This window comes from Staurois parvus, unplaced genomic scaffold, assembly GCF_062004578.1.
Source record: "Staurois parvus isolate SC_StPar_1 unplaced genomic scaffold, SC_StPar_1.0 ptg000133l, whole genome shotgun sequence".
In the NCBI taxonomy this organism is placed as follows: Eukaryota; Metazoa; Chordata; class Amphibia; order Anura; family Ranidae; genus Staurois; species Staurois parvus.
The window spans coordinates 14849888-14874815 of record NW_028317929.1 but is presented as its reverse complement, the minus strand read 5'-3'; the positions used below and the strand labels follow the sequence as shown (position 1 = coordinate 14874815).

General features: G+C 39.3%; 1 protein-coding gene across 1 annotated transcript; it reads left to right on the top strand.

The window, feature by feature from the left end:
* The first annotated feature begins 1378 nt into the window (after positions 1-1378).
* LEAP2 (liver enriched antimicrobial peptide 2) lies at positions 1379-24406 on the top strand. The gene is made up of 3 exons (XM_089673043.1): positions 1379-1467; positions 12581-12726; positions 18586-24406. The coding sequence occupies exons 1-3, from the start codon at positions 1405-1407 to the stop codon at positions 18620-18622; spliced, it is 246 nt and encodes an 81-aa protein (XP_089529169.1). The 5' UTR covers positions 1379-1404; the 3' UTR covers positions 18623-24406.
* Positions 24407-24928: the final 522 nt, after the last annotated feature.

Genomic DNA, 24928 nt, shown 5'->3' with positions numbered 1-24928 from the left:
ATGCTGAATTCTGTGCTTAGAATCATTTCATATACACATAGATGTGTAGGTAGAAAGCAATGCATATTTTATAATATCTAAGGCTTTTGTACATTTTAGTGTGCGCTATGTGCATTTAGCTAGTCAGCATAAAGATATTTCTGGAAGGTGCATCTAAACATAGAGCTATAAGAATAAAGGAAACAGTTCGGAAAATTCATTTACTACTATGCTGCTATAGTCATTTCAGAAAAGACTTTGTTCTCCTTTTGGCAACTGAGTGTTAGCCTGCTATGTTCCTTTATGTGTGAGTGTACTTTTTTTTTTTTTTTTTTTTTAAACCATTTTTTAGATTATGGACATCTCTTTCAAATGTGAGATTGGCTTTGGCATATGCTTTATATGTATATAACAACATTTAAAGGACCTCATACGTGTGGACCCCATAATGTGTACTTTTTTTTTTAAAAGCATTTTTTTAGATTCTGAACAGCTCTTTCAAATATGAGATTAGCTTTGAAATATTCTTTATATGTATATAACAAAATTTAAAGGACCCCACATGGTGCTATTATATATACAAATATACATTTGTTTGCATCAATTCATATTGGACCAAAATGTTCTCTGCCACTGTTAAATTCAGAATACTTCAGAACACAACATTATAAACAGACATAAATGCTTTCATACAATTTTAAGACACTGAATGTGACACTAAACGCTGGTTTAAAAAAAAATCTATTCAATTGTGTATTCCAAATTGAAAGTCTATTCTATTGCTCTTATCCTCCTCCAAATGCCTTTGTTTTTCTGCTGTGATCCAACTTCCTGTTAGAGGGTGGCTACATTTATTTTCAATGGTCTCTCTTTATGTAGGAATGTAGCTAAACTCTCCTGCTTGCTGCTGAAATGGAATAGGGACTATGGACTACAGGATTTGTAGTGAGCACATGACCGCAATTAATGGTCACTATGTGTTCCAAATAAACAGAAGTGAGCTTTGTAAGTGGCTCTACAAAATTACATTTGATATCTGATTGGCTGTTGTTGTAAAATCCCCTATTGTTCCCTGCTCCATTTTTTACAAATCCATTGACTGAAAGAGCAAATCTAGAGAAGTGTGTTAGCATGAAACTTGCCATGGAACATCTTTGACAAAACTCAATGAGTTTTATCAAACATCCAGAAACCAGTAGGACAAGGGTTAGAGTACCACGACACCAACTAAGTTCCAGTAGGACATTGAGTAATCTGGCAGTGTTAATAGAGTGGGTTGGTAGGCATTAACTTATTAAATGTAACTACTGCACTTTGTCCCTTTTGGGATAGAAATGATGCAATCAGTCATGTCTATAAAGTCCCGGGCAGGAAGCATGATGCTTCCTTAACATAGCACGCGCCTTTTCTGGAATATCTGGCACCATGACTCCACAGCTTAGGAAGTGGACAGCTATCTTTGTGATATGTATCATGCTGATACATCAGGTGAGCCTAGATAAGCTGCAGACATAGCCTTAAATCTATAGATAGCTCTTCCACAGAGAAATTATGAGACTATTATTTACTAATGTTTATTTTTAAATTTAAATAAAAACCTATTTATAGGGAAAATATTGAGCTAGAAAAACGTAACAATCAGTGCTGGGATCCCTCATGCTTTTTCAAAATAGGAATAGTTTGTCTACAGTTTGTTCTTTTGCTCCAAGTAAAACAAATTTGCTATTTATTTTTTCCCCCACTGGAGCAAATTTGGGGTTTTTTATTGCCTTCCTCTGGATCAACTTTGGGTATAGAATAGTGTATATGGAAGTTTTGTATTTGTGTGTGTTGTGTGCTTTTTTTCTGTTGGTTAAACTGTTGTCTTTTTTTTTTTCAACCAGATTAACTATGTAACAATTTAGTGTAGTGGAAAATGCTAGAAAATTGCAGAAATTATTTTTCTTTTTCTTTATTTCCTTGTGTTGTTCTTTTAATATCATTTAGCTTTATTACATTTTTAGTCTGTCCTGTCAGTAGGCCTCAACTTATTGTTAAAGAGCTATTAATAACTTTACAAATGCATGTAATTATCCTGGGTAATTTCTAAAAATTAATATGATTTGAGATTAATTTCTGTTCATGAAGAGTCATTTTTCTGTACATAGATGACTTCTTTATAATGATCTTATTAAAAGACCTGACCATTCACTAGTAAAATTTTGTTTGGAAAATGTTGTTTTGGGAACATTTGTTTGATTTTATTATGTTTAGTGGGATCTTATCACGATGAGAAATTTCAAAGGAGCAGGATGTAACAATTTTCCCAAACAAACTAAATTCTAACTCTAAATGTGGCTTTTGTTCAGGGAAAATTGTGCATATTGTAATGAAGCCTGTTTAATATGTCTGAGATTCCATTCAAACAGCAGGTCTAGATGACATTTTATTGGGGTTTCAAACAAAATTAGTTGACTAATTAGTGGTGGCAAGAAAGAAAATTATGATGGGAGATTTTTATTCAAATGTGCATTAATTGATCATTTTAAAAAATATATTTCAGAGGTTTCCAGAGGTTTGTTATACTGTATGTGCTTTAAAAAAAACTCTAGAGATCTTCATTCAGTACATTCTACCCACCAACCAGCAGCCAGCCAGAATTATTTCTTGGGTACATAGAAGTCTTTGGGAAGTTTCCTGATAGTGGAGTGCAGAACAAAACCTAGAGAATGGAAGTACACTAGGCTGGCAAACTGCTGGACAAGGGTCTGTGGTTCTGTGGACTGAGGGTAAATGTATTGTGCATCATTTAATCTTTTTGTGACCCAATTTGAAGATCTAATATTTCTGCCCAATTCCTAGAAAAGATCCTTAATTATCTGCATGAACTTCTAACCACCTTTGGCACTGTAAAATTGAGGAGCCAATTATAAAGCAATGGTATGGCTTTACCACAACCAGGGTCAAATTTACATCTCAGGAGTATATAGGACCCCCTCTCCCTCCCCGTTTACAACTGATTTTTTTTCTTGATAATATATTTTCGTATAAATATTTTTATATGGGTAAAGGGGAACACTGCGGACTGTGATGTAAAGGGGAAATCTCATGTAAGGGGGTCTCTAGTCACCAGAGCCCCCCCTTACACAAGAGTCCCCAGAGTTCCCCTTACGTCAGAATCCTCAGAGTTCTCCTTTACATCAGAATCTGTAGGGTTCCCCCTTACAGTGCAAGGGGGACCTCCTGCAGACCGTGATGTAATGGGGAACTCTGATGTAAGGTGGTCTCTGGTCACCAAAGCCCCCCCTTACATCACAGTGAGCAGTGTTCCCCTTTACATCAGGGTTCTTGGGGAGGGGCTTATTGAGGGGGGGAGATGACAGAGAGAGAGAGACCCCTAGCCCAGTCCCTCCTCTGCCCCTCTGTCCCTGTCTGTTTGTGAATGATGCCCAATACCTGATGGGCTACAGCGGGCAGGGCCCAGTCTACTTTTTGACCTGGGGGTGCATTGCTCCTTCCTGGTAGCCTGTGCCTCCCACCTGTCCTCATTCTCTGAGCAGCAGGCCTTACTATTTATGTTGGAGTGGACAGAAGACTGGAGGAGTCCAGGTTGAGGGAGGAGCTGCGGATGCTGCGCCTGCCCTTGCTCACCTCTTCAGGGGTAAGGGAAGTGGTGGAGCTCTTCTCCCTCCTAGGCTCTCAGGCCTAGCTGCCTTTGTTGGCCACATTCCCCGTCTACGGGGCCGCTTGCATCCTGAGGACGCTGCTGTTTACTGCCACGCAGGATGCAGCTGCTTGTGCCCCAAACCCATGGAGAGAGGGAGAGGGGCAGAATTCCCTCTCTCCAGACAGATGAGGTTGGCTCCCCTCTATAAAGGGCACCTGTAGGCATATGCCTACAGTGCCTAATGAGAAATTTGTCCCTGACCACAATCATACAGAGGAGCGGTTAAAAAAAGAAGCAAAAAAAACCCTTTTTTGCTTAAATGTTGTACTTTGTTGTACTTTAAAAATGTAGATCTCTGCTTCATAGAAGTTCCATTCATTTTAATGAATTAAATATATTTTTCTTTTTAAGTAACTGGAGGAGGAGATCCTAGACACATGACCCATGAACGTTAGGGTCATACAATGAAGGTCACTACAGGCTTCATATTGCACCCAGCATTTTGTTAATGATTTGTAAAATGCAGGCATGACAATGTCAAGTAACCACTGTGGTGTTCAGCAGAAAACAGAGCAGTATAAATCAGACCCTGTTATAAACAAAGGTAAAGTGACAAATAAGTACATGACATTTAGTATGAGATTTAATCTTCAAATATGGGAAGGCTTCTTCACAGTAAGAGCTGTGAAAATGTGGAATAGACTCCCTCAAGAGTTGGTTCTGGCCAACTTGGTAGATTTTTAATTTTTTTTAAAAAGGCCAAGATTCTTTCCCAAATGCACATAACATAAGTGGATACAAATATTTATAGGTAAGGTTGACCCGGGGAATATCCAATTGCCTCTTAGGGGATCAGGAAGGATTTTTTTCCCTGCTGGAACAAATTGGATCATGTGTTATAGGTTTTTTTTGCATTCCTCTGGATCAACTGTGGGTATAAGATTGTTATTAAATGTAAATGTTATTTTTCCCTTTTTTTGGTTGAACTAGATGGACTTGTCTTTTTTCAACCAGACTAACTATGTAACTACAGGTGAAACTCGAAAAATTAGAATATTGTGCAAAAGTTCATTTATTTCAGTAATGCAACTTAAAAGGTGAATCTAATATATGAGATAGACTCATTACATGCAAAGCAAGATAGTTCAAGCCGTGATTTGTCATAATTGTGATGATTATGGCTTACAGCTCATGAAAACCCCAAATTCACAATCTCAGAAAATTAGAATATTGTGAAAAGGTGCAATATTCTCGGCTCAAAGTGTCCCACTCAAATCAGCTAATTAAGCCATAACACCTGCAAAGGGTTCCTGAGCCTTTAAATGGTCTCTCAGTCTGGTTCAGTAGGAATCACAATCACGGGAAAGACTGCTGACCTGACAGTTGTGCAGAAAACCATCATTGACACCCTCCATAAGGAGGGAAAGCCTCAAAAGTTAATTGCAAAAGAAGTTGGATGTTCCCAAAGTGGTGTATCAAAGCACATTAATAGAAAGTTATGTGGAAGGGAAAAGTGTGGAAGAAAAAGGTGCACAAGCAGTACGGATGACCGCAGCCTGGAGAGGATTGTCAGGAAAAGGCCATTCAAAAGTGTTGGGGACTTTCACAAGGAGTGGACTGAGGCTGGAGTCAGTGCATCAAGAGCCACCCACACAGACAGATCCTGGACATGGGCTTCAAATGTCATATTCCTCTTGTCAAGCCGCTCCTGAACAACAAACAATGTCAGAAGCGTCTTACCTGGGCTAAAGAAAAACAGACCTGGTCTGTTGCTCAGTGGTCCAAAGTCCTCTTTTCTGATGAGAGCAACTTTTGCATCTCATTTGAAAACCAAGGACCCAGAGTATGGAGGAAGAATGGAGAGACACACACTGCAAGATGCTTGAAGTCCAGTGTGAAGTTTCCACAGTCTGTGTTGATTTGGGGAGCCATGTCATCTCTTGGTGTTGGTCCACTGTGCTTCATTAAGTCCAGGGTCAACGCAGCCGTCTACCAGGAGATTTTGGAGCACTTCATGCTTCCTTCCACAGACGAGCTTTATGGGGATGCTGATTTCATTTTCCAGCAGGACTTGGCACCTGCCCACACTGCCAAAAGCACCAAAACCTGGTTCAATGACCATGAGATTACTGTGCTTGATTGGCCAGCAAACTCGCCCGACCTGAACTCCATAGAGAATATATGGGGCATTGCCAAGAGAAAGATGAGAGACATGAGACCGAACAATGCAGAAGAGCTGAAGGCTGCTATTGAAGCATCCTGGTCTTCCATAACACCTCAGCAGTGCCACAGGCTGATAGCTTCCATGCCACGCCGCATTGAGGCAGTAATTGCTGCAAAAGGGGCCCAAACCAAGTACTGAGTACATATGTATGCTTATACTTTTCAGAGGTCCGATATTGTTCTATGTACAATCCTTGTTTTATTGATTGCATGTAATATTCAAATTTTCTGAGATTGTAGATTTGGGGTTTTCATAAGCTGTAAGCCATAATCATCACAATTATGACAAATCACAGCTTGAACTATCTTGCTTTGCATGTAAGGAGTCTATCTCATATATTAGGTTCACCTTTTAAGTTGCTGAACTGAAATAAATTAACTTTTGCATGATATTCTAATTTTTTTGAGTTTCACCTGTATATAACAAAAGTTGAGAATATGAGTGGGAACCCTGATTGTAGCAGCGTACACACACACAACTACAGTCAGGTCCATAAATATTGGGACATCGACACAATTCTAAAATTTTTGGCTCTATACACCACCACAATGGATTTGAAATGAAACGAACAAGATGTGCTTTAACTGCAGACTGTCGGCTTTAATTTGAGGGTATTTACATCCAAATCAGGTGAACGGTGTAGGAATTACAACAGTTTTCATATGTGCCTCCCACTTGTTAGGGGGCCAAAAGTAATGGGACAATTGGTTTCTCAGCTGTTCCATGGCCAGGTGTGTGTTATTCCTTCATTATCCCAATTACAATGAGCAGATAAAAGGTCCAGAGTTCATTTCAAGAGTGCTATTTGCATTTGGAATCTGTTGCTGTCAACTCTCAAGATGAGATCCAAAGAGCTGTCACTATCAGTGAAGCAAGCCATCATTAGGCTGCAAAAACAAAACAAACCCATCAGAGAGATAGCAAAAACATTAGGCGTGGCCAAAACAACTGTTTGGAACATTCTTAAAAAGAAGGAACACACCGGTGAGCTCAGAAACACCAAAATAATCAGAGACCACGGAAAACAACTGTGGTGGATGACTGAAGAATTCTTTCCCTGGTGAAGAAAACACCCTTCAAAACAGTTGGCCAGATCAAGAACACTCTCCAGGAGGTAGGTGTATGTGTGTCAAAGTCACCAATCAAGAGAAGACTTCACCAGAGTGAATACAGAGGGTTCACCACAAGATGTAAACCATTGGTGAGCCTCAAAAACAGGAAGGCCAGATTAGAGTTTGCCGAACAACATCTAAAAAGCCTTCACAGTTCTGGAACAACATCCTATGGACAGATGAGACCAAGATCAACTTGTACCAGAGTGATGGGAAGAGAAGAGTATGGAGAAGGAAAGGAACTGCTCATGATCCTAAGCATACCACCTCATCAGTGAAGCATGGTGGTGGTAGTGTCATGGCGTGGGCATGTATGGCTGCCAATGGAACTGCTTCTCTTGTATTTATTGATGATGTGACTGCTGACAAAAGCAGCAGGATGAATTCTGAAGTGTTTCGGGCAATATTATCTTCTCATACTCAGCCAAATGCTTCAGAACTCATTGGACGCCGCTTCACAGTGCAGATGGACAATGACCCAAAGCATACTGCAAAAGCAACCAAAGAGTTTTTTAAGGGAAAGAAGTGGAATGTTATGCAATGGCCAAGTCAATCACCTGACCTGAATCCGATTGAGCATGCATTTCACTTGCTGAAGACAAAACTGAAGGGAAAATGCCCCAAGAACAAGCAGGAACTGAAGACAGTTGCAGTAGAGGCCTGGCAGAGCATCACCAGGGATGAAACCCAGCATCTGGTGATGTCTATGCGTTCCAGACTTCAGGCTGTAATTGACTGCAATGGATTTGCAACCAAGTATTAAAAAAGTGAAAGTTTGATTTATGATTATTATTCTGTCCCATTACTTTTGGTTCCTTAACAAGTGGGAGGCAAATATGCAAACTGTTGTAATTCCTACACTGTTCACCTGATTTGGAGGTAAATATCCTGAAATTAAAGCTGACAGTCTGCAGTGAAAGCACATCTTGTTCATTTTATTTCAAATCCATTGTGGTGGTGTATAGAGCCAAAAATGTTAGAATTGTGTCGATGTCCCAATATTTATGGACCTGACTGTATATATATATAGAAAGTATATTTGTTTATATATATATATATATATATACCGTATTTTTCGCCATATAAGACGCTCCGGAATATAAGACGCACCCAATTTTAACCACTTCCCGACCGGCCGTTGTATATAAACGGCCGGACGGTGGCACTGCAGGGTCGGGTGGCCGTCTATAAACGGCCTCCCCGCACCCTGCTTGTGCGCGCTCCCTGGGAGCGCGCAGCACCGCGATCCGGTGCCCGCTGTGTCCTCCAGACACAGTGAAACACCGATCGTCGGACAGGACCTCTGTACGAGGTCCCGATCATGTGATCACTGATTGGCCAATCAGTGATCACATGCAAAGTAGTAAGCAAGATGTCACTTCTGACATCATTGCTTACTATGTGTGAAATCTGTGAATGATCACAGAGGTCACATGGTACAAGGCTATTCACAACAGCCTTGTACCATGTGACAAGCTGTGACCAATCACAGCTCACTCTGTATTTCTCAATGAGTGCAGGAATGCACACAGAGAAAGAGAAATGATTGCTTTTACATCCTATATGGGTGTAAAAGCAATCAGTGTAAAAAAAAAAAAAAAAAATCTTTATCACCCCTCACAAGTAGTACAGTGTCACCATGGTGACACTGTACTGCTAGGGTGAGAGTATGTAAACAAAAAAAATAAAAATAAAAAATAATAATATAAAAAAATAAAATAAAAATGTAAAAAAAAATGTTTAAAAATTATAATTTTTGCTTATAAACTAATTTGGATTTTTTTTTTTTTACTAAAAAGATAACGGAATAAATTTTGGCTAAGATTTTTGATGAAATATTATTTATTTGCAAAATTTTATAAAAAAAACACTTTTTTAACAAATTTTTGGACATTTCATTTACATAGCAAAAAAAATACAAATCCCAGTGATAAATAAATACCACCAAAATAAAGCTTTATCTATCTAAAAAAAAATGGTAAAAAATTCATTTGGGTACAGTGTTGCATGACCGCGCAATTGTCATTCAAAGTGTGATAGCGCTAAAAGCTGAAAATTGCCCTGGTCAGGAAGGGGGTAAAAGTGTCTGGTCTGGAAGTGGTTAAAGGAGGAAAATCTAGAAAAAAAGATTCTGAACCCAATACATATAGTAATTCATCCCCCATATAGTAATTCATCCCCCATAGAAATTCATCCCCCATATAGTAATTCATCCCCCCTATAGTAATTAATCCCCCATATAGTAATTCATCCCCCATATAGTAATTCATCCCCCCTATAGTAATTCATTCCCCATATTGTGTCAATTCACTTACCTTTGCTCCGCGCGTTCCTCTCGCCGTGTTCCCGTGCCGTTCCGGTCTTCAGGGCTGATCCACAAGCAGAGGGGGTGATGACGTCAGCGCGCACCGCTGGGTGTACTAAGATGGCCGACCGCTCCAGAGATAGGCCAAAGCCACGGCCTTTCCTACGGCCGTGGCCGCTCCTCACGGATTCTCTCTCTATTCGTCGTATAAGACGCACCAACTTTCCCCCCCCAGTTTTGGGGAAGAAAAAGTGCGTCTTATACGGCGAAAAATACGGTATATATGCTTTGCGGAGACACTGTTGTGATAATTGCACTCTCAGCCTCACCCTGCACAAAGATTTACCAGTGTGTGAGATTAAAATCCTGCCAGCGGAGTAATTGTCACTGGAGTTGGTTAACTCCTCAGTTAACCCTTTACAGACATGAACAGTAGCAGCCACCATATGTTTTAAGAAAACACACACTGTTCAGTGCACCTGCTGTAGCAGTTTGCAACTTTAAGAAATGTCTGTGATTGCATGTAATATTCTAATTTTCTGAGATTGTGGATTTGGGGTTTTCATGAGCTGTAACCCATAATAATCACAATTATGACAAATCACAGCTTGAACTATCTTGATTTGCATGTAATGAGTCTATCTCATATATTAGTTTCACCTTTTAAGTTGCATTACTGAAATAAATGAACTTTTGCACGATATTCTAATTTTTCGAGTTTCACCTGTATATGCGGCCACCCACCCAGAGGCTGCATATATGTGTCTGGACACGGGGAAGAGGTTAAAGGGAAATTGATGTTTTATACCTGTTTGTCATACATGGTGTACCCATGATACCAGAATTCCATAAACTTATGGGGTTTTTCAAGGAGTTCACAACAGAAGCCTTTTGACGATAGCTAACAGAAACCAACTAGAGGGAAGGGTGGATTCACTGTTCTTTCACTTGTGTCTACGTGTGCATTTCAGCTTAAAGGATAAGTTCACCTTTTTAAAAAAAAAATAAAAATAAATGCACATATTTTTGCAGGTAAAAATAATGTGCATTTATTATTTTTACTAGGAGCTTGCAAAGCATTGCACCCACAATCATTGAGAACTATAATCTGACAGCTGCATAGGTTATCAGAACTTGTAGCTCTGCTATTCACAGAACTCTGTGAATAAATAACACGGCCATTCAAAGTGTTCCTTTATTATTTTTGAGCAGTGTATATATACACTGCTCAAAAAAATTAAAGGAACACTTTGAAAACACATCAGATCTCACTGGTGAATATCATGCTGGATAAAAAAACTGATATGAACTGGGTAATGTGTTAGGAATGTAAGGATGCCCCATCGTTTGTAGATTGATAATTTTCATTTCCATCAGAGGACTGAAATCAAGGACACCCCAAAAATCAAAGTGAAAAAAATTATGTAGCAGGCTAGTCCATTTTGCTGAAATTTCATTGCAGCAACTCAAAATGGTACTCAGTAGTTTGTATGGCCCCCATGTGCTTGTATGCATGCCTGACAACATTGGGGCATGCTCCTAATGAGACTATGGATGGTGTCCTGGGGTATTTCCTCTCAGATTTGGACCAGGGTATCACTAAGCTCCTGGACATTCTGAGGTGAACCCTGGGGGAGTCAGATGGACCAAAACATGATATACCAGAGGTGTTCTATTGGATTTAGGTCAAGCGAGCATAGGGGCCATTCAATGGTTTCAATTCCTTCATCCTCCAGGAACTGCCTGCATACTCTCACCACATGAGGCCAGGAATTGTTGTGCATCAGGAGGAACCCAGGACCCACTGCACCAGTGTAGGGTCTGACAATGGGTCCAAGGATTTCATCCTGATACCTAATGGCAGTCAGGGTGCCATTTTCTAGCCTGTAGAAGTCCGTGCATCTGTCCATGGATATGTCTCCCCAGACCATCACTGACCCACCATCAAAATGGTCATGCTGAACGATGTTACAGGCAGCATAATGTTCTCCACGGCTTCTCCAGACCCTTTCATGTCTGTCACGTGCTCAGGGTGAACCTACTCTCATCTGTGAAAAGCACAGGGCACCAATGATGGACCTGCCAATTCTGGTGTTCAATAGCAAATGCCAATCAAGCTCTATGGTGCCAGGCAGTAAGCACAGGGCCCACTAGAGGATGTTGGGCACTCAGGTGGCCCTCATGAAGTCTATTTCTGATTTTTTTGGTCAGAGACATTCACACCAGTGGCCTGCTGGAGGTCATTTTGTAGGGCTCTGGCAGTGCTCATCCTGTTCCTCCTTGCACAAATGAGCAGATACCAGTTCTGCTGATGGGTTAAGGACCTTCTACGGCCCTGTCCAGCTCTCCTAGAGTAACTACCTGTCTCCTGGAATCTCCTCCATGCTCTGGAGACTGTGCTGGGAGACAGAGCAAACCTTCCGGCAATGGCATGTATTGATGTGCCATCGTGCAGGAGTTGGAATGGCTGTGCAACCTCTGTAAGGTCCAGGTATCTCCTCATACTACCAGTAGTGACACTGACCCTAGCCAAATGTAAAACTAGTAAAAAAAACAGTTAGAAAAGATGAGTAGGGAATAAAATGTCAGTGGCCCCCACCTGTAAAACCATTCCTGTTTTGGGAGTTGTCTCATTGTTGCCCATCTAGTGCACCTGTTAATTTCATTAACACCAAAGCAGCTCAAGCTGATTAACAACCCCCTCTGCTACTTAACTGACCAGATCAATATCCCAGGTTTTTAATTGACTTGATGCTATACTCTGATTAAAAAATGTTACTTTAATATTTTTGAGCAGTGTGTGTGTGTATATGTGTGTATATATATATATATATATATATATATATATATATATATATATATATATATTGTGTACTCTGAAAGTTATTAACAACTTTCCATGATTAATAAAACAGTTCCAGATTACCTACAAATGCAGTCTGGCTGGATCTTTATAATCCCCATTCTAGCCATGCATGCACAGTTTGCTCAATATTGTTGGTAAAATAGTGAACTCTCTACAGTTGAGAAACTGTTACCCTCTCTTCTAGCATTTCTATTTAATGTGCATGGACCTATTGTTGGTCAATTTTTTACGTTTAAGCCACACCAGTCTCACCACCCCCAGCTTTGATGACAAATGTGTGGCTGACATCTGATTTTGTAAATGTAAAAAAACAAGATGAGCAGTATGTAATATATACTTTTTATTAATGCCCTGATGGCAATATAAGTGTTTTCATCAGCTATTTGGCATAGAATCATCCTTTTTTTTAACACATTAAATTACTGACTGAAAAGGTCTCTCTTCTCAGCTGGAAGGTGCTCCCATGAGTAATACTGCTGGATCCAAGACATTGCTGCGACTTCGAAGGATGACTCCATTTTGGAGAGGACTATCCCTGCGTCCAGTTGGTGCTTCATGCAGAGATGACACGGAATGTCTTACAAGACTGTGCAGGTAATGGACTCATGAAATGCACTGCCTTGGTAAGCCAATGCTACGTTTGCCTGAGAGTGACTACTTATGACATTGATCTACCTGCTGCACCAAAAAAAAGAGAAACAACCTCAGGGCATGAATAAACATGAAAGACTTACACTAGTAAAAGGTTCCTTCCCCTGTTTTGTTTATTAAGGTACTTTCCTTTTGATATTCCATAGCAGCAGGGCAGATTAGCAACTAAAATTAACCTATCAGTTTAACATTCATGGAGAATGTGTAAGGGTGTGCAATATGTTCATCAATATACAGACTTGTCTTGTAAGGAGTAATAAAACAGAACCATTAGCTCTGCAAACAAAAAAGCATATAATGCTTATAATGTGATTCCAAACTATACATACAACCACTTTAAGGCCTCCTCCCCTCTTCTTCTTTGACATTTGGCAATCTTTTTGGGAAGGAAGGGAGTGGGTACCTGGTTTCTATACGTTTCCTTTTAAGGGTATTTACATTGAACTTAGATGTCTGGTTTTGAAACACTACTTTAACCACTTGGCCTCCAGAGGATTTACCCCCCTTCCTGACGAGGCCATTTTTTGCGTTACGGCGCTGCATTAATCTAACTGACAACTGCACAGTCATGCAATGCTGCAACCAAACAAAATTTACGCCCTTTTTTTCCCCCCTGAAATAGAGCTTTCTTTTGGTGGTATTTGATCATCTCTGCGTTTTTTATATTTTTTGCGCAATAAAAAAAAGACTGACAATTTTGAGAAAAAAAGGCAATATTTTTTACTTTTTGCTATTAAACATGTCCATTAAAAAAAATTTTAAAAATCAAGTTTCGCCATAAATTTAGGCTAAAATGTATTCTGCTACATGTCTTTGCTAAACAAAAAAAAAAATCCCAATATGTGTAAATTAATTGGTTTATGTGAAAGTTACAGCGGTTACAAATGGCGGTATATATACTGGAATTTTTCTTTTTTATTTCTCTTTTATTTTTAATAGTAATGGCAGCAATCAGCGGCTTATAACGGGACTGGGGGGGGAACTGACTTGGTGTCACTGACATCCTCAGTGACACCAATACAGTGATCAGTGCTATGCACAGCCATGCAAAGCAGTGTGCAGAAGCTGACAGAGGGCAGAACTGTTTTGTTTACAAACAGTTCTCACCTGTTGGAGATGCTCGGCAATCACTGGGAGCTGATGAGTAATCACCAGCCGGGACCCAGTGATTGACAGCTGATGCTTCGAATGGCAGCTTGAGAAGGGTGCGCGCGCCCCCTATCCTGAAATGCAAAATCATGTGTGTGTATATATACAGTGGGGATCGAAAGTTTGGGCACCCCAGCTAAAAATTTGTATTAATGTGCATAAAGAAGCCAGGGAAAGATGGAAAAATCTCCAAAAGGCAGCAAATTACAGATTAGACATTCTTATAATATGTCAACAAAAGTTAGATTTTATTTCCATCATTTACACTTTCAAAATAACAGAAAACAAAAAAATGGCGTCTGGAAAAGTTTGGGCACCCTGCAGAATTTATAGCATGTACTGCCCCCTTTGGCAAGTATCACAGCTTGTAAACGCTTTTTGTAGCCAGCCAAGAGTCTTTCAATTCTTGTTTGAGGTATCTTTGCCCATTCTTCCTTACAAAAGTCTTCCAATTCTTTGAGATTTCTGGGCTGTCTGTCACGCACTGCTCTTTTAAGGTCTATCCATAGATTTTCAATTATGTTGAAGTCAGGAGATTGTGAAGGCCATGGCAAAACCTTCAGTTTACGTCTCTTGATGTAATCCCCCATGGATTTCAAGATGTGTTTAGGATCATTATCCATTTGTAGAAGCCATCCTCTCTTTAACTTCAGCTTTTTCACAGATGGCATCAAGTTACCATCCAAAATTTGCTGAAATTTTATTGAATCCATTTTTCCTTCTACTCGTGAGATGTTCCCTGTGCCACTGGCTGCAACACAACCCCAAAGCATGATTGATCAAACCTCATGCTTAACAGTTGGACAGAGGTTCTTTTCATTAAATTCTGTGCCCCTTCTTCTCCAGACGTACCTTTCCTCATTCCGGCCAAAAAGTTAAATTTTAACCTCATCGGTCCACAGAACTTGTTTCCAAAATGCATCAGGCTTGTCTATATGTTCATTTGCAAAGTTCAAACGATGATTTTTGTGGTGAGGACGTAGAAGAGGTTTTCTTCTGATGACTCTTCCATGAAGACCATATTTGTACAAGTATCTCTTTATAGTGGAATAGTGTACCACAACTCCAGTGTCTGCCAGATCTTTCTGGAGGGATCGTGCAGTCAAACGTGGGTTTTAAATTGTTTTTCTCACAATCCTGCAAGCTGTTCTGTCTGATATTTTTCTTGGTCTTCCAGATCTTGCTTTAACTTCCACTGTTCCTGATGACTGCCATTTCTTAATTACATTCCGAACAGAGGATATTGACATCTGAAAACGCTTTGCTATCTTCTTATAGCCTTCTCCAGCTTTGTGAGCCTCAACTATTTTCAGTTTCAGTTTTCTAGACAACTGCTTAGAAGAACCCATGGTGCTGATTGTTGGGGCAAGGTCAGATGAGTCTGGGCATTAAAAACCTTTGAGATTGACATCACCTGGTCTTCCCAGACGATGATTGAGAACAATCCATGACACTGGCAGGTCTCAGCTTGGCAAAGGGGGCAGTGCATGCTATAAATTCTGCAGGGTGCCCAAACTTTTGCAGACGCCATTTTTTTGTTTTCTGTTATTTTGAAAGTGTAAATGATGGAAATAAAATCTAACTTTTGTTGACATATTATAAGAATGTCTAATCTGTAATTTGATGCCTTTTGGAGATTTTTCCATCTTTCCTTGGCTTCTTTATGCACATGAATACAAATTTTTAGCTGGGGTGCCCAAACTTTCGATCCCCACTGTACGTGGGTTTGCCCATCCGTGCCGCCCTGAGCAGTACTTCTGCTATAGGGTGGACTAGAAGCGGTTAAAATACGTTTCTGCAAAATCCTATGACCCACAGTCTCCTAATGAACATAATCTCCTCCATCCCACTTTTGTTTAAAATCATTTATGGACTGAAGATACTGTAAACAGCAAAAGTGGAGGCGTACTGTTCATTTCCCCACAGAGGAGCTGCCATCAGTTATAATCCATCTAAAACATCTAGGTTTTCCTCTTACAGTGAAAGAGGCATTTTCAAGGCATGTTGCTGTGCTAAAGTGGAAGTCCAGTTAAACCTAACTAACATTAAACCTGCTCCCACCCCAATTCAGAGCCCTATACCAACTACCCTGTAAAGGAAAGATGTCTAATCTAAGGGCGTTGTGGTCTGGTCACATGATCGGCTCTATGGGTGACGTCACCACACAGGCACGATCCATGTATGGCCAGCTTTATTGGCTGTTGGTGGACGTATTCACTAATACAACTATCAACATTGCCAATATCTAAGCAGCTACAGCAATAGAAAGGGTGACAATGCTGCAGAGCGGTAGTAAACCGACCTTTTTAGTTAAAAAAAAAAAACGAAAAACCTGCAAGACAATGTCATAATGTGCTAGTATGCAATAATGCATACTAGCATAATATGTGAAACTTACCTTAAAACAAACCCTCCAGTGGTGCATGGTCACCACTGACAGGGCTTCCATCTTCACCCGGTCCTTCGTCCGGCTTCACGAGCTCTTGTGGCTTGAACGGCCGAGCTGCGATGACGTCAGTCATACATGCACGTGGGAGTCACTTTTTCCTGCACACAGCTCTGGAGGACGGCACGGGCATGCCATTTCTTCAGAGTGCAGGCACCTGGTGCTCCTTTACAAGTAAATATCTTCTAAATGGTGCACATTTAGGAGATATTTACAGTACCTACAGGTAAGCCTTATTATAGGTTTACCTGTAGGTACAAGTGGGAAAAAAACACTTTAATTAGAAAAGGAAGAATGTTGTCCCCCTTTCAAAATAAACACCTATATTCATTGGTTCTTCTGGCAGGATCAGCATTACTTACTGATGCCCCTGGTACCTTTTTCATAGGCTTTTTTGAGTTAGGGCAAGGACACAGGGGCCCCATGATCCCCTATTGCCCGGGAGCATTACTTATTATTTACTATATATTCCAAGGGGTACTTAGAAAACCAGAGATCCCAGTATAGGTAATTTTTCATTTAAACTTCGTTTAGTCATCTGTATGGAAAATGTAATATAAAATGTTAAGATATACTGTAATCTTTTTACCTTTCTTCTCTATCCTTATACTCCAATAGGGCCATTACAAGTAAATGTATTTTTTGGCTTCAAAACCAAGTGTACCCCAGCGCAATCATTCACATCCACCAATAAATTTGAACCTATGTACTGCTGCATACACTCATGTGTTCCCACAAGTGGAAATAACTCCAATACATATAAATAGTGCTGCACAGTACTAAAAAACTCAGCCAGTGCTCAGCTAATATTAAAATACTTTATTACAGGTACTGATATAGCGCCAATTTACGCAGCGCTTTACATATATATTGTACATTCACATCAGTCCCTAACCCTCAAGCAGTGTACAAGCTAAGATCCCTAACTCACATTCATACATACACATACTAAGGCCAATTTAGACAGGAGCCAATTCACCTTGTCAATGTGCCCAATAAATATGCTAATAAACAACTTAGAACTTGTGCTTCCAAACAAAATATCCATGTACCCTCTCAAATGTGTGTACCACTTTAAATGCACATCCATAGTGACTCATATGTGAAAAAATCCACGTAATATATTTTTTGGTTTGTTAACATTTATTTAGCTTTTAAATGTGTTTTTATGCTTTTCTGGCTTTTTTCCCTGGGTTTCCCTGTTCCAAAATGATAGGTGGCAGTGGTATTCTCATATCCAAGATGACACTGCTTCCTTTTCCTGTTTGCCACTTCCAAAATGGGGGGCGGCAAGATGGTGCTGCCTGTTTTTGACAAGTGGGCATTTCTTTGAGCTTATATAATGAAAGCAGACATCACATGAGGAAGCCACGGCAAAACATGTTGGGGGTGTAGCCTGATGATGTCAGCACGATGAAGTGAAATTCATGCTGGCATTGTTTTAAAAAGGCAATTGGTCCAGTGCACGGGATAATGTTTTTAATAAATGTATGGTATTTTAAATAATGCGCAGGGGCGGACTGACCATTTGGAAACTCAGGCACTGCCCGAGGGCCCGTGGTCAGTAGGGGGCCCCATGAGATGCCCCTGGTACCTTTTTCATAGGCTTTTTTGAGTTTGGGCAAGGACACAGGGGCCCCATGATCCCCTATTGCCCGGGGTACCCATGAGTTGTCAGTCCGCCCCTGATACTGCACAATGAGGATTCTTAATTCTTTCTGCCGCCATCTCACTAGAGGTACTGCTCATTGCTTTCTAGAGAGTTATTACAGCCTGGTTAAAGGGCAAGGCGCTTGTATATACATGAGTGAGGTGAGCACCTAGTGTAATTGGTGGTGGATTACACTGGATGTACATGATAATTTATTTCGAACCATTAACACTGAAGATTGTTTTTGGACACTGATTACCTATGGAGTATATCAACCAAATTTTTGTACGTAACTTTTGTACATAATATTTTGTATTCACATTTATAGATGCACTTTACATTGTGGTATTTCCTGTTTGTAGGATTTTTTGATACATGTTATTGCATGTCATTTGTTTGCACATGAATTCATATTTCACGCTAAACGGTTAGCTCATATTGCACTGAAGTTGGATTTGTAAATTAACGCATGTCAGTATTGCGTTTTTTTTTAAACTATTTGTTATTTGTGCTGTATTTTTTCAAAAAATAATATAAAATGTGTTTTCTTTTCCAGAAACCAACGTTGTTCCTTAAAGACATTTGCAGATTAACAAGCCTCTGCTGATATTAAGAGGGGAAAAAAGCCATCAATGAAAACAGATAAAATGAGATCATTCTCTCTGCAAGAAATTATTTATTGGTTACTGAGATCATCGGTGTACAATTTGCACTCAGTTTTTATGAATATTTATTGCTATGTAATATATTATTTTATAAGCAAGACTTTTTCACGAGTAGATGAATTGAAGAAAAGATGTGGAATGAATAAGATCTTACAGTAACTCTCCAGTAAAAACCTTCTGTAACTCTTAATTCACCTGCAATAAGTATATCCAAAGCAACCTCCAATTAATAATTTATTAAAGATCAAAATAACAAAATGAATGCAACACTATCAAAAATAAATATTAAACATGGTCTCCATAACAAAATTAATATGAATACTCAGTGAAAAAAATTCCAAAAACAATAGATCATAGAGCTCTAATGCATCATCTGCTATAGAACTGTGCACAATAAAATAAAAATCTTCCAATATGTGAAATAGCAGTGTCTAAATCCAGTCTACTGCATATTCAATACAATAAATGGTTAGCATGTCCACACAGATGGCTTATGCTAGTGAGATTCTTATTCTTTGGATCACTAACACAATCTTACTTAGAATCTATTATATTACAGTGCTTTGAAAAAGTATTCATACCCCTTGAAATGTCCCATATTTTGTCACGTTAAAACAAAAACCGTCAATGGATTTTCTGTGATAGACCAACACAAAGTGAAGGAAAGTGAAAGTGGAAGGAAAATGATAAATGGTTTTCAAAATTTTTTACAAATAAATATGTGAAAAGTATGGTGTGCATTTGTATTGTAGCCCCGGAGTCAATACTTTGTAGAACCACCTTTTGCTACAATTACAGCTGCAAGTCTTTTTGGGGGTGTCTCTACCAGCTTTGCACAGCTAGAAAGTGACATTTTTGCCCAATTTTCTTTGCAAAATAGCTCATGTTCTGTCAGATTGGATGGAGAGCGTCTGTGAACAGCAATTTTCAAGTCTTGTCACAGATTCTCAATTGGATTTAGATCTGGACTTTGACTGAGCCATTCTAACACATGAATATGCTTTGATCTAATCCATTCCATTGTAGTTCTGGCTGTATTTAGGGTCATTGTTTTGCTGGAAGGTAAACCTCTGCCTCAGTCTCACATAATTTGCAGACTCTTAACAGGTTTTCTTCTAAGATTTCCCTGTATTTGGCACTTTCCATCAACTCTGACCAGCTTCTCTGTCCCTGCTGCAGAAACGCATCCTCACAGCACAATGCTGCCACCACCATGCTTCACGGTTGAGATGGTGTGCTTAGGGTGATGTGCAGTGTTAGTTTTCGGCCACACACAGTGTTTTGATTTTAGGCCAAAAAGTTCAATTTTGGTCTCATCTGACCAGAGCACCTTTTTCCACATGTTTGCTGTGTCCCTCACATAGCTTCTTGCAAACGGGACTTCTTATGTCTTTCTTTCTTTCAATAATGGCTTTCTTCTTGCCACAGATTTGTGGAGTGCATGACTAATAGTTGTCCCGTGGACAGATTCTCCCAGCTGAGCTGTGGATCTCTGCAGCTCCTCCAGAGTTACCTTGGCTGCTTCTCTGATTATTGCTCTCCTTGCCCGGCCTGTCAGTTTAGGTGGACGGCCATGTCTTGGTGGGTTTGCAGTTGTGCCATACTCTTTCCATTTTTGGAGAATGGATTGAACAGTGCTCTGTGAGATGTTCAAAGTTTGGGCTATTTTATTATAACCTACCCCTCCTTTAACCTCCCTGGCGGTATGATTTTTGGTGCTGAAAGCGGTACCATTTTTTTGCATGGAAATATGTAGTTTTTTTATTGTAGGCTGTAATTTTTAGGAATAACTCACTGAAATCTGTCCGAACAAAAGTCTATAAACATCCCGGGTAGGATAAAATTTGAAACACAAAATCATAAATTATAATTTAATAAATAATCACAAAAAATAATAATATAATAATAATACATTTAATTCAATAATATAATCAAACCAAAAACACTGAAATTTGAAATATAGCACCACAATAAGTTCGCACATTGCTGAGCAAAGTCGCAAAATCGTTTTCAGTGTCTGATGATGAATTTCCCCACAAATCATTATCACAAAATTATCAGACAAAATGCAGGCAGGGCGCAGAACACAGCACTAGGATGCTGTATGTATGTGAAATTGGTTGAGACAGCAATGTTTTACTATGTAAAAAAAAAAAAAAATGACATTTTTTAAAATTTTTAAATTTCCCGCCGCCGCCGCCCGTACGTCCCGACGTCACAGGGACAGGACACAGAAGCCGGATGCCGGCATCGGCCGGAGGAGATGGCCGGAGACGATGCAGGGGACACATCGTGGGAGCGCAGGGTAAGGTAAGTGAAGAACACATGCCAGAGCAGCGCCGCATGGTATTCCCAAGTGTAGCTCGGGGTTACCGTTTGTGGTACTGAAATGTTACCCCGAGCTACACTCGGGAATACCGCCAAGGAGGTTAAACTTCTCCACAACTTTATCCCTGACCTGTTTAGTGTGTTGCTTGGCCTTCATGATGCTGTTTGTTCACTAATGTTCTCTAACAAACCTCTGAAGGCTTCACAAAACAGCTGTATTTATACTGAGATTAAATTACACACAGGTGGACTCTGTTTACTAATTAGGTGACTTCTGAAGGCAATTGGTTCCACTAGATTTTAGTTAGGGGTATCAGAGTAAAGGGGGCTGACTATAAATGCACGCCACTTTTCAGATATTTATTTGTAAAAGAATTTGAAAACCATATATTATTTTCCTTCCGCTTCACAATTATTAACACTTTGTGTTGGTCTGTCACATAAAATCCCAATAAAATATATTTCCATTTTTGGTTGTAACATGACAAAATGTGGAAAATTTCAAGGAGTATAAATATTTTTTAAAGGCACTGTACATACTATATTCATTATATTAATACTTCCCAGTAATTTCACAGTTATGTAGCAGAAGACGAATTAGAGTTTTAGGATTAGTTGTGTATTTTGTTTGAGAGTTTATCGTGATGTATTATCCATAATGTTATGAACGGCATAGTTTTTTATTTAATTTAGGTCATTTTTATTAAAGATTTTGTAAAACATACAAAATAACATTAAATAAAACCAATAAAAAGTACAATTCAGAGCAAAAAGTGCAGCATGAATGTAATACAATTGGAATAGCAGCATGAACACCATATTTAATATTTATTTTTGATAGTGCTAAATTAATTTTATTAAGAATATAAAACAAAACTGGCTCATGATTAAAATACTGCCTGAACACAACATTTAGGCTGGTTTGTGGGTACCCAATAATAAGAGGTACTTCAAATGAAAATCAACTTTTGCTGTTAAAATCAATCTTCTGGTCAAATATTAGAAGGGGTCTAATAAACTTTATTGCAGTCTTACCAGCTGCTGTTCTGTTAACGTGCCTTGCAGTTCCTTCCAACTACCCGAGCACAAAGTGGGAGGATCTGTTTGCCATAATAACATGCTTAAGATTGTATAATAAGATAAAAAAAACTGCTGGGAATAGTAGTGTGCTATTCACCTGAGCAGATGATTATATTGTTGAGGGCATTCTGTACACAGAGTACTGATTTTTTTTTTCCATGGGGTGTCATGGTTACAACAAAGCAACATTTGACTTTTTGCCAGTTATACAAAATCATGGAAAGTTGAAAATTAAAACATAAATGTAATTTTTAATATTGAATTACAAAATGACTTGTGTAGAAATGTTCATATACTTTAGCAAAATGTAGCTTTATAGATTAACTGTTAGGATGCTTTGAAAAAGATTTTATGCTGCTGTTTCAGGTTATCATTCTAAAAGTCAAAGTGTTACTAAACCCACAACAGTAAAATCAGTCTATATATACAGTAAAGCATGCTTGTTATATTCACTGTGGAACCTAAGGGGTTAATGCTCTGCATTGTGTAAAAAGGTTGTTTGATCCTGACTTCTCTGTCCCTCCTCTTGTTCAGATGCCTACCTGATAAGACAGACTAAACTGAGCATGCGCAGAAGGGCTACAGGTTCAGTGTGTATTGCTAGAGAGGTTTTTTTTTTCTTGGGAGAGTGCATGTGATCAGCACAGGGCCAATCAGCACTGTCCAGACAGAGGTCAGAGGTTTTGCATCTTCCTAGAGCAGAAAGAAAACTCCTCCTACAAGCTTTAACCAGTGCTCTGCTGAAGTCACAAGACTGCTCTAACTGCTGATGAGAAAAGGTATTTAGCAGTTTATATTCACTGAAATAATTGCATTTCCATGTTGTGTGTACTGTAGGAGACCAGATATAGTGAATGCAGGGTCCTGGGTTTAGTAACACTATAAAGTGAAACTTAACTGTACCAGAGCACCCCAAACTGAAAAGCTATTTCATTCATTTTTAAATTCATAGGAAACTCTTCCATTCATCCATGTCCTTCATGATTTATTTTGTTGAGAAATCATTTTGAAAAAGACTCCCCTGGCATTTATAGCTGTGACCATCTTGAGTAAGGGCAGAAGTTTCACGTAGCATTTACTTCCTGAAATCCATCAGCCTCCTAGCTCAGGCATGCACGGAGGGTGTGCTTAGCAAAGAAAGCAGTTTCTTCACTCCTGATAACAGAAATCACCCAGATGACCCTGATCGAACGTTCACATATCCTGGAATGTTTGGTCTTGGTACAGACACACATGGTGACACACACAGGTTAAAATGGCAATTAAAGGTTAATTTCCCACATCTGTGTCTTTTTAAATTGCAATTAGTGTCAGTGTATAAATAGTCCATGAGTTCATTAGCTGTCACGTGGATGCACTGGCCAGGCTAGATAATGAGCCATGTGGATCAGAAAAGAACTGTCAAAAGACCTGCATAACAAGGTAATGGAACTGTATAAAGATAAAAAAGGAAATAAAAGATATCCGAAGCATTGAATATGCCAGTCAGTATTGTGCAATCACTTATTAGGAAATTCGAGGATCTCTTGCTACCAAGCCAAGGTTAGGTAGACCAAGAAAAATTGCAGCCACAACTGGCAGAAGAATTGTTCAGGATACAAAGAAAAACCCACAGATCACCTCAGGAGAAATACACGCTGCTCTTGAATAAGATGGTGGGGTTGTTTCAAAGAGCACAATACGATGATACTTGAACAAAAATAAGCTGCATATATGAGTTGCCATAAAGAACCCTTTACTGCACCAATGCCACAAAGCATGGTGGTGGCTCACTAGTGTTTTGGGGGTATGTGAGCTCTAAAGGCACCTAAAGAAATGCAGTATGTTATCAAAAAATACTAGCAGAGAATTTTTATTCTTCTACACAAAAGCTGTGCATGAGACGCTCTTGGACCTTCCAGTTTGACAATGACCCTCCAGTGGTTACAGCAGAAAAAGTTGAAGGTTCTGCAGTCTCCTAACCTTAATATCATTGAACCACTGTGGGGAGTACACAAAACGTGCAGTTCATGCAAGACGACCAAAGACTTTGCATGACCTGGAAGCATTATGCCAAGATCAATGGGCAGCTATACCAGCTGCATGAATCCGAGGACAACTATTACAAAAGACTGCACGCTATCACTGATGCTAAAGAGGGCAATACTCAATATTGAGAACTAAGGATACGCAGACTTTTGAACATAGGTCATTGCATTTGTTTACTAGTTGCCATATTTTGTTTTATGATTGTGATATTCTGTTATGACCTACAGTTGATTATGAATCTCATAAGAAATAAAAGAAATGTGTTTTGCCTGCTCACTCATGTTTTCTTTAAAAATATTACATAATATTACCAATTCTCCACCGGTATGCAAACTTTTGAGCACAACTGTATCTGCTTCACAGAAATTTAGTGGGTTTCACACAGTCTCTATGTTCTCAATCACAGCAGCACACAGAAGCTGCTGGAGCACACACAAATTACTGCCCAAATCTGTCAGGCTTTAATGCTACCAGTGTATCACAAAACGTAATACAGACACAGAAAAGTAATGGCCCTTATGGTTCTATACCAAAATCCAAAAAAAGGTAGCACTGTGAACATTAAGATAGTGAAATTACTTAAAATCCAATAACATGAAAAAGAAATAAACTAGAAGATAATAGTCCAAATTCAAAAGTTCAGTGAAATAAAAACAAACTGCATCTCTTAGAGAAAGTCTTAAAGTGAAGGTCCAGGCTCCTGTGTAAAAATTAAAAGTCAGCAGCTACAAAAACTGTAGCTGCTGACTTTTAATAAACACACACTCGCCAGTCCCAGGATCCAGTGCTGTGCTTGGC

What these genes read in the sequence shown, in the direction of transcription:
- LEAP2 (XM_089673043.1), top strand. Translation starts at nt 1,405, where the DNA reads ATGACTCCACAGCTTAGGAAGTGGACAGCTATCTTTGTGATATGTATC. An exon ending in GTATCATGCTGATACATCAG is followed by an intron (nt 1,468 to 12,580) that starts GTGAGCCTAGAT and finishes CTCTCTTCTCAG; the next exon opens with CTGGAAGGTGCTCCCATGAG. An exon ending in TGTCTTACAAGACTGTGCAG is followed by an intron (nt 12,727 to 18,585) that starts GTAATGGACTCA and finishes TTTCTTTTCCAG; the next exon opens with AAACCAACGTTGTTCCTTAA.